Source organism: Lathyrus oleraceus, chromosome 1 (assembly GCF_024323335.1).
Source record: "Lathyrus oleraceus cultivar Zhongwan6 chromosome 1, CAAS_Psat_ZW6_1.0, whole genome shotgun sequence".
Classification (NCBI taxonomy): Eukaryota; Viridiplantae; Streptophyta; class Magnoliopsida; order Fabales; family Fabaceae; genus Lathyrus; species Lathyrus oleraceus.
In genome coordinates, this window is record NC_066579.1 from 26309909 (window position 1) to 26321080 (window position 11172).

The following is an 11172-nucleotide window of genomic DNA, read 5'->3' on the forward strand; positions in this document are numbered from 1 at the left end:
TTAGTCTTATGACTTCAACATAATCAAGCATAAGGAATAAAATAAGCGTTTAACCCTACCCGATATTACATGATCAGAGCAATGTACCACTAGTAAAAGCGAAAAAATAAAGAAGTAACTCCAAGAGCTACCTTCCACTTACTTCATCAATACTACTCTTGAGTATCTGCATGCTGCCCGTGTAAAGGCAACATTCAAACAAAAGAGGTGATAATTCATATCAATAATAACGATATAGAATGAAGAATATAGTACAACATCTACACAATCATGCACAATAATATATCATATTCTTACATCCAAATCATAATCAACATCATATACGACAACATCTCAATTATCATCAACATCATACAAAACCACATCTCAATTATCATTAACATTATATGCAACAACATCTCATCCAACAACACATCAACAACAACCAATACAAATGCAGAATTTATGTAATGTACTCAACACCGACTCGACATGCATGTGGTACCAAATATGAGCACCCAGGTTCATCTCACTCCATGATCCCCATCATAGGATCGATTTCCTCTTGGAACCAGCGCATACCAAAATCGCTACCATTAACATAGGTAACACTTCACTAATCCTCCATAATAGGAATTAGCTACTCGCACTCGATCCATCACAATAGGATCGAGGCTCACCAAAAATCGTTACCATCAACATAGGTAACACTTCACTAATCCTCCATAATAGAAATTAGATACTCGCATACGATCCATCACCATAGAATTGAGGCTCACCAAAATTGGACTGAATCTCGTACATCAAGATGCATGACTCTGAAATAACATGCATTAATACAATAAGGTTCACCTGAAGGATCCCCACACACATCTCATCATTTATGCATCACATCATTCATCATGAAACAACCAATTTATGTTACCACGTGAATAATATCAACAAACAATAGCAACTCATCAACATCTTAACATTATCGACATAACAACATAATTATCACACCACGATATTACAATAATGCAACGATTCATCAATCAAACGTATAAACCAATACATTTATTAACATAGTAGACATGTGAATATTATTGAAACATATCAACAATCACTGCCATGTTATAGGTCTGAGCGTTAATTTTCTAAGGCTTCAAACGGAATCAAAATCGGACTTGCATAATAAAAGTTATGACCAAAATCGTCGGGATATGTCAACAATTTATTAATCAAACGTATGAACAAAAACTTCATCAATACAGTAGGCATAGGAATAATACTCAAACAATTCACTTATCACTGTCATGTTATACCTCTGAGAGTCAGCTTTCTAATGCTTCAAACTCCAACCCAAAATGATTCACGAGTTGAAAGTTATGATCAAAACCGTGCACGAAGGCGTTACTAAAAAGTTTTTGTTTTTCTAAAATTTTCAACACAAATTTCATCTTCTTCAACCCTAAAAAGTCCATGAAATAATCATCAAAATTATTTTATCCCTGAAACAAAATTATAGTCCTCTATTTCCAATATCTAACACTTCAAATGACACTCGATTTGGACTTACGGATCAAAAGTTACGTCCAAAATGATTTCAACCGAAAAACACGAACAAATGCTCCCGCGCTGAGTGTAGTTGTGACGGACAGAATGCAGAATTTTCTCCTTTTTTTCATCGTTGGAGGCCTTCTGGACCTCCGATTTTGATTCCGTAAAAAACCAAACGCTCAGAAAATTACAACTCATGCAATACTCTAATTATATTAAGTTAATTTAGAGTTTTAACACAATTAAATCATCTAATTATTGTTTTAAGATTATGCCTAAAACCTTCGAAATTGTAACAATGGTGAATATATGTTCAATCATCAAAATAGAAATAATACACGCATATAAGGCACACGAAATTCATCATATAATAATCATCATAGCATCCCAAGTCAAAATTATGAATCAAAACACCAAACCCTAAGGAGGTTAAGGGTTTCTTCATTCTACCATTCTATCATACCATTTACTATTGGAACAAGTTCTCACCCTTACCTGAATTCCTTGCAAAATTTCTGAACTGAAACCTTCACTCTCTTTCCTTGATCACCTTACCTATTGACTCTTTGCTCATTTTTCTACAATGTCACTGTGAAAATCTCCTTAAACCTAGGTTCCTCTTAACTTTTTATTTTTATGGTAAACTTTTCCAAATTATCAACTTGGCACAAACTTAGTTATCCCACCTTCTTCCCACTAACTTTCTCAATTTCTTATATTTGTCCCAATTGTTCTATCTTCACTAATTAATATAATATAAATAAATAAAATATTATTTTTAATTATCAAAACAATTCTAAATTATTCTACTTATTTGTATCATCTCTATATACCCTTAACTCAATGATACATACCTTGCCAACACTCGACCATAAAATAAATCATCAAAATGCATAATTCAAATAATTAAAATATAATAAAATATCTAAATAAAAAACGGGATGTTACAATGTGTAGAAAATGTAGTACATTGGTATGGTTTGTTGATGAAGGTGATAGAAGAAGAAAAAGAAGATAAAAATGCAGATTATGATATGGTAAGTGATGATGTGGCTGTTCAAATTTTCCAATGGAATGATGACTTGGATTTAATTTTTGACAAAAGACAGTTGGAGTTGGACAATTATCATGTAGTGATATGCATGAGTTATATTAATTCATATTCACGTGAGAATATTAAAAAAAAACTAACCAATACATTTTGAGAATATTAAAAATATTTAAACTGTATCTCCTTTATAGTTCATTCCAAATAGTTATATCTCTTTTATATATAAGTATAGATAAAATAAAAGAAGAATATGAACATGCACCCACGGACGAAGCTATGTGATTGGATATGGGGTCATGTGCCCCCACTATGCTTTAAAACATATTTAAACTATATGATGAAAAAATTATATAAACAATTAATAAAAGTATATTTGTCTTACACATGATAGCCTATTAATTAATTGAAAAATGTTCTTTTCATGGCTATATTTTTGTTTAGAGTTCCTTTAAGATATTTGAGAGTTTTTTATTTTAATTTTTTTTTTTTAAATTAAAATATATTCAATTAAAATAATTTTATACTTAATTTCAAAGTAACTTTTATTAGAATTATTTTATACTTTAATTTTATCACTAAAATATTATCATAGAAGATCGTAGATAATTATTTATATCATCATTAATTATTTATATATAAATAGATAGATAGTATTTTTATTGATAATAAAATTGAAAAAGGTATAAGATTGATAAAATTATTAAATATATTTTTTAAATATATTGTATAAGAAATAAGCAGGATTTGTAGTTTTGCTTTAAAAAAGTAAATAATAAATATTTATATTACAAATTCATAAATTAATAGAACATCCCTATAATTTAAAATTTTTGATTCCATCTCTGCATCTATCTTGGATATTTTTTATATAGTTGTTTAATATAAAACCACCGATCCATCAAATCATCCCAATCATTTTAAAATATTAAGTATACATTGGTTAATTTATTAGGTAGATAGATGTCAAATATAATAATAACATAATAAATTTTTCATTGTAAAAAAAATTAATGAGAGAAAGAAAAGAGTAAAATATCATCGTCTGTTTCTTTTATTTTATAAGTTTTTAAAATAAAAGTAAATTTATTTTAATATATCTAAGATTAATTGAATGTGTCCGTATATTTTAATTAAATCTAAATATTAATTTAATTTTTTAATTGTTTTTAGGGAGGACCTTTTTATTTATTGAGAAAAATATAAAGAAAAAAAAACATGGAACAGTAGTGGGAAAGAAAGGAAACATGTGGAAGAGAACACAAGACGGGCATGTTTTCAAATGTCATTTTCTAAAGAGTAGTACATTATTACATGGGACCGTTTCTTTAAGAATTTTAAATTTTAAATTTTTGTTTTAATTATGTCCGTGAGTAAGCCTTATCCAAAAGTTTTTTTTTTGTTAAAAATGATTTAACGTTATAGTTGAAACAATTGCTTAAATTAGTTTTTTTTTTCAATTTCAATAGAGAAATACATAATTTATTCTCCCTTTATTTTTTATTATAAGTTGTTTAAATATTTTTAGGAGTATTGAAAAATATGATAGATATTATGAAAATAAAGAAACTAAAAATTTTAAAAAATTATTTTTTGTGAGAAAAGTAAATTAAAAAAATTAAAAGAAGAAAAATAATAAATACTAATAGATATGATAAAAAAAATAAAATAACAATTCATTAATATTGTGAAATGATTTATAATTTAATATATTTTTTTCTCAAAACAACATATAATAAAAAAAAAGTAATATTTATTTATTTTCAACCATATTAAAAAAAACTATTTTAACTTCTATATATCTTTTTGCCTACTTTAATTAATTTTAAAAAAAAATCATTTTTAATAGAAAAATATAATATATGTGATATGAAAATAAAAAAAATTACTAAGAATTTTATAAAATTATTTTTGTATGAGAAAAATAAATTAGTAAAAATTGAAACAAGGAAAAAATAATAAATGCAAAAAAGAAATAAAAAAATAAAAAACAATAAGCAACATATAATAAAAATTGAAAGAAGTAATATTCTTAGCCAACCATATTAATAAAAACTATTTTAACTTGCTTATCTTTTTGCCTAATTTTGACTATTCTTGTGTAACTAAACACTCCTTTTATTATTTTAAAAGATTAAACTAAATTATAGTCAATTTATAATATTAAAGAGTCAATAATACAACTTTTTTTTATTATACTCCAAAGTACTTACTATTTTATCATTTAAAAAAATTCTCATATCATTCCTAAATAATAATTTTACAAAATAATTTATATTACATATTTTTACATAAATTAGTTAAGTTTTTTTAATAGGTAAAAATGGAAAAATGAAATATAATAAAAAAAATAGGTGGAGTATGAAATTTAAGTCCTCTCATTATCTCACTTTAATAGTGACCATTGGTTTGGATTAGAATTTTCTAGGACCACACAAAAATGACCCTCCAAACACATCAATATCTTATTCATTCTAAACAATATCAAAGGGACAAATTCTCAAACCTTTGATTGAAAGGCCAAGAAAGGATCATTACCATAATAAACAACCTTATGTATGAAATATTTACAACAAATTTCTCAAGTTATTATAATATGAAAAAATTGACACCACTTTTACTTTTTTGTGTTTCAACAATGTTTCTTTAATGTTGCATATCACAACTCTTGTGTGTGACTGAAAAGTAAATGACTTAATTTCATGGCAAAGGTTCTTGTGAATCTCCCAAACGAGATAGATGTAGATATGCATCAGTTCCTAAAAAAAAACTCAACCAATGATCATATCAGAATACTTGTTGAATTTGAACCAAATATTCTACATTCCGGAGTTGATAAAACTCAGGACCGTCAAATATTTGTCACAGTTAAATCACAACAAAATAGGGTCCGTAATTAATTTGCCATATTTCAATTGTGGTTAACCTATATATAGCCTTCAAAAACTTAAGACGTCTATGATCAGACTCGACGTCTCTGATCAGACTCGATATAGAAGGAAATCTATTGTAATGAAGTGAAAAGTCTACTTACCATATCCTTCCATAGAGATTATTTGAAGATCGCCGCCAAAATACCGAGCATACAGCCGACTAATAGGAAGACCGAATCCATATCCAGCCATTGTCACATTATCACCTACTCCAAGATCTGTATGCTCATCCAATGGATTTCTAGCAGTACTATACAGATACGTAAAAATCTTTCGCAGACCGCTTCTCGGTATTCCGCCTCCCTCGTCCGAGATCTACAATTTCATTTCGACGAAATGCTTCAACAAAGAATTTCGAAAAGAACAACTGCATCATCAATCATCATATAAGTTAACAAAAGTTACCTTTATGGTAACATCCTCTAATCCATCAGCAACTATTATTCTTATGGGAGGTGAAACTTTGTCGGAATTCATGTAACGCTCTTCGACAGCACGCAGCGAGTTCTTAACCAACTCGAATACCATAAGATGCAAGTGAGCCGGAACATACCTGTTCAAAAAACATACGATTATTAACATTTTAAAAAATAGAACTGACGACTTCATGGAAGTAAAATGTATGTAACTCACGGAAAAGTAAAATCAGGATCGCCGTAAATATGAACATCGGGAGCACTTCCATATTGACGACAACATATAGCGCGCGCATCATCACTAGCATTTCTCGCTACCTCCACAGGAGACATTCTTGTGTCTATATAACCTACAACATGAGGACGAGGATTCGGATAGTGCAACTCGACATGCTGCCCTGAATCAAACGAAAAGGAAAACACGCATTATATGGTAAGAGTGTATAAGCAAACGGCTTAGTCTTGTAGAAGGCATGTAGAGTGTTTCTGAAACCAACCTATAAGCATTCGGATTCCAATTCGCGACATGTAAAAACGATCAAGGAACTGATGAATCTCGACAATATCTTCTTTATAAATCTTTGGATTTAAATCTTTCTTCAATTGCTGAACACCCAAGGCCATTGTAGGCACCACATTGTTGTGTCTCACTTTTATGGCCTTTATCACTTCAGTGAACTCTTTTTCATCATTCATATTCTTGATCTCGGAGAACGATCGAATATCGCGAAAGGAATCCCAGTACCAATCCCTAACCTAAAATCATAAAAATGTAGCACAAAAATTCAATAAATATTTACAAAATGTCAACTTTACATCGAGTAATATTGTCACTAAATATCCATAAATCACACGTTAAAATCTGCATCAATCCAAGAGCATCATAACCAAAGTTTCAAATAAAGGTCTGCGACCGTGAAATGAGCCACGACAGATGCTGTTGGAACTGCAAAACACGCGTTTTGACAGCAATTCTCTGCACTACTAAAAATCACGGCGCAACTGTTACTATTACCGCAAACCGCTATTATCTACGCAAGGCCTCTAAAATTTGAGACGGCAATGACTATTACCCCAAGGAGTTATAGTATCTGCTATCATCAAGAATCACTGAATAACATCAAGAACTTCACATGCTTATATACCAAGCTCTCTCTTTAAAAATGTTCAATTAAACAATTCATAAAGAATAAACATCGTACAAAACAATACAGAACTTCACATGCTTATATAACAAACCAATTCCAAACATGGTTTAACATGCCATGATCATTATCCACTTATATTATAAACTAGAAACCTAAACCAATAATCTACATTATTATATCTTAATGCTAATCAAGTAATCCTCAAAACACTTTTTTAATTATCATTACAAATACTAAAATAAACAAAATAATTGCAAGACACATCCATACAAAATTGAAACTTGCAAGGAACATCCAAAACACATCAAGAGCAGACAACAAGACACTTGGACACCGATAATCATTTGAAAAAATGAATAAACTAAAATAATCACTAATGTCCTTGTCAGTTTCTCACACATTTTTTCAGAGGTTTCGATGCTACAGAGTCCAAAACACTAAAATAAACAAAATAACACCACAAATAACTGAAACTTGCAAGAAACATCTAAATCTCTATTGTCCTAAACAGATAAGATCAAAGAGTCAAAATTATACTAAAACAGATAAGATCAACAAAAAAGCAACCCATGATTTCTTTCCATATTGCAACGATGAAAAGGTTAAAACTTTACCTTCAAAATAGCAGGTTTGTGTGACAAACCACAAGGAAGATTTTCAAGTTCAATGGCTCTTCTAGCAATCCTAATAGCAAGTTCCTTATGAAGAAACTGTGCAGAAATCAGCAAATTCTTGTCACTCGGTTTTGAACCAAACTCCATCATGTACCTTAAACTCACACCAGTTTGCTTGAAACAACCCCATTTATGCACATCTTCAATCAAGCTTTTTGAGAATGTTTCAATGGCTTTCTTTGCAGCCATGGCTCAAAAAAGTTTGAATTGTGATGGTGAAGATGGAGAGTTAATCAGAAATGAGAGAAGAAAAGATTGAAACTTTGGATTTAACGGAAAGTGGGAAATTTGAAGGAAGTGATTTTTTTTTCATGGTGTTAAGCTATATAAGAATTGATTTGAAGGATAAGCTTAGGATGGTTTTGTGAACCCATTTACATATTTATAGCACATGGTTTAATTTGTTTTTTTTTTCTTTCTTTTTTTTGATAAAAATATATTTCTTATAACTTTTTTTATTAATAATTTCTTCATTAATTTAATAGATTAAAGGAATTTGATCTTGAAACTACTAGAGAAACACACAAATTGTCTAGTTTTTACTAAGAGATCATTACTTAGGGGTTAAGAATAAAGTTTAATTAATAAGATTTGTAATAATGAATTTAAAAAATAATTTTGATATTTTTTGGGAAATCAAAATCAAATTTGTAATAATTTTAAATAATGGTTTTTTTAGTATATAATTTTGTTGTTGTCTGAATTTAATAAAGTTTCAAAACTAAATGCTTTGAAATCATGATGAGATTGAAAGAATTTTATGGCGAGTTTTGCTAATAGTTAAATTTTTGACTGGTTTGTTTTAGTTTAAAAATATTAAAAAATATTAAACTCATTTTTTTATAAATTAAAATATTAATTTTGAAATCTAATAATATAAATATAGTTAATTGAAATTTAAAACATAATTAAAATCACATGTTTTCAAAATATGTATGTTAAAAATGATTTTTATGAAAAATTATTCGAAGTAACTTCAAATTTAAATAATTTTTCTAAAAAATATAATATTCAAATATAGCTATGATAAATTAATAAAATATTTAAAATAACATTTCAAAAAAAACTACTTAAACAAATTTTTTATTAGAAGTTTTATTAAAAAATATTTTTAATTTTTTAAAACAAAATAAATACTATAACAATCATTTTAAAAAAGATATTTTTATTTTAATAAAATATAAATGCTGTAATTTTATTAAATTCAATGTAATTTTACTAATGTTTTATAGATGGTAAATAAATCTCATTTTCAAAAGTGTGAGTGTTGTTGTATTTTTAATGAATGAACTCGAAATTAATAAATTTGAAAGAGATATTATTTTGGAATTTTTAAAAATGATTGTTTATAATATTATATATTTTTGAACAAAAAATACAAATTTTTTATTAAAAATTTAAATAAAAAATTGTTTAATTATTTTTGTATACAATTTTACTTTAGATATTTTATCATTTTCTATGGCTTTTTTTTTAATATTAATGGAGTGTCATTTAATCAAGGCTTCATTACACTTTTTATCTCCTGTTTTAGTTGATTCACAAAATTGATCCCTATTTTAAATTTAAATATTTTTTTTCACTCTCTCATACTTTTGCATTTAAAATTAATGATGTTTTATATTTTAAATGACAAATTACTACGGATCTTCGTATATAAATATATTGTTGAACTTTATAAAAAGTAATATAAGTTAAAAATGAAAAATTCATGGATTTTATGTAAAAAAAACTTAAGAGGGGGTGTTTGGTAAAAAATAACGGTTGGTTGATAAGATAGCCGATAGTTTATAACTTATGACTAATGTTTGATAATTGATAATTTATAGTTGATGACCGAAAAATTATAGCTGATAAGTTAATTGAAGTGTATGATAAAATTAATGGTTCAATTAATTGATAAATTAAAATGACATAAAAAAATTTCATACTTCCTTTGGTCATATTTATAAAAAAAAATACTTTTCAGATTCATTACATAATTAATGTATTTGGTCTATATATTATATGATTATTTTATTTAAATTAAAATTAATTATAATATAACAGTGAATTTTAATTAAAATAATAAAGATAAAAGTGAAAGAAAAAATAATAATTTTAAAAGTGGATTTTAAAATGCTATTTGAAATAGTGAATTTTAGTTAAAATAATAAAAAAAAAAGTGGAAGAAAAAATTATAAATTATAAATTAAAAGGGTATTTGAAATAGCGTTTGAAATATAAACTATAAGTTAGTAAAATAAATTATAAACTCATTATAAAATGACTTTTACTAAGCAAAGACCTTTTATTGTCGTATGAGTTTATAAACTATAAATTCAAAAAATATCCTACCAAATAGAGTCTAAAATTATTTGAATTTAAAATAATAGAATTAAATTGTTTGAATTTAAAATAGGGAGATTAATTTCATGAATCAGTCAAAATCGGGAGATCAAAACTCTAATTTAGTTTTAGGTTAAATATTTTAATAACTTTTAATAAAATTATTTCTTGAACATATTTTTAAAATGTAATTTGACCTTATTTTAATATTTAATAATAAATTTTTGTGTTATTTAAAATCAATTTTTTTAGTTTAAAGAAAAATGACTATAGAATAACTTTTATTTTTTTATTTTTGAATTTTTTTATAAAAAAACATTTTTAAAAGTACAAATAATTTTTTTTTTTAATTTATAACATAGATATCCATTATATATTCTATGAATGATTTTCTATTAATCTTTCGTTGCAAATGCATGAAATAGTTAGGAGGAGAATAGTTTTGTAAGAGGAATTTGTCCTTATTCTTTGGTTTGGTTCTTGTGAAGGTGTTTTAAGTTTACTATCATTCAATTTTGGCAGGTGATTTCGAACAAATTCACGTGTGTTTTCCATTACTAGTAGTTTGGTAATGGTCCTTTATTCATGCGCCTCACTTATCGGTTTTATACAATTACTAGTAGTTTGCTAATTATCAGAATTTTATCTTTTAAAAATAAAATAAAATAAAAAGAATGAAGTCAATGGCATGAATTATCATCGATGGACATTTTTTTGTGAAGGATCTGCCACATGAAAGTTGAATGATATGGACGAATAGCTTGGTTCCAAATAGAGTTTGACCAAGCCACGTGATGACGAGGGTTACAAGTGAAAGAGGGGGCGTCTTATAGAGAAAGTAAGTCAGATGTGTTGGAACAAGATCAAACTTGTTCAAGGTGAAGCAATGGTGGAAGTTGTTATTTTGGTGGTAGAAAGGTTAATTGAGGAAGATGATGAAAATAGAGAAATAAGAAAAATTGAGATGAAAATATTGAATGACATTATCTGAAGGCATTAACCACAAATATTACAATTGAGGTCTATTTATAGTGTACAAACCACTAAACAAACAGGCTAAATAAAGCATCCAAAACTGCCTAATAAAACAAAACTGTTTTTCTGTTT

The 11172-nt window shown here is 27.0% G+C and overlaps 1 protein-coding gene across 2 annotated transcripts; it reads right to left on the reverse strand.

The window, feature by feature from the left end:
• Positions 1-271: 271 nt before the first annotated feature.
• On the reverse strand, positions 272-8098 carry LOC127073568 (pyruvate dehydrogenase (acetyl-transferring) kinase, mitochondrial). Of its 2 annotated transcripts, none has more exons than XM_051014775.1 (6): positions 7678-8098; positions 6413-6671; positions 6133-6313; positions 5905-6052; positions 5601-5814; positions 272-797 (listed from the first exon to the last, which is right to left on the reverse strand). In XM_051014775.1, exons 1-6 carry the CDS (start codon positions 7924-7926, stop codon positions 715-717), a joined length of 1134 nt encoding a protein of 377 aa, XP_050870732.1. In that variant the 5' UTR covers positions 7927-8098; the 3' UTR covers positions 272-714. The 2 variants fall into 2 exon arrangements, with proteins under 2 accessions (XP_050870732.1, XP_050870787.1); XM_051014830.1 differs by lacking the exon at positions 272-797 and adding an exon at positions 5101-5325.
• Between the last annotated feature and the right edge of the window lie 3074 nt (positions 8099-11172).

What these genes read in the sequence shown, in the direction of transcription:
- LOC127073568 (XM_051014775.1), bottom strand. Translation starts at nt 7,926, where the DNA reads ATGGCTGCAAAGAAAGCCATTGAAACATTCTCAAAAAGCTTGATTGAA. An exon ending in TGGAATCCGAATGCTTATAG is followed by an intron (nt 6,314 to 6,412) that starts GTTGGTTTCAGA and finishes CGTTTGATTCAG; the next exon opens with GGCAGCATGTCGAGTTGCAC. An exon ending in AATCTCTATGGAAGGATATG is followed by an intron (nt 798 to 5,600) that starts GTAAGTAGACTT and finishes ATGTTATTTCAG; the next exon opens with AGTCATGCATCTTGATGTAC.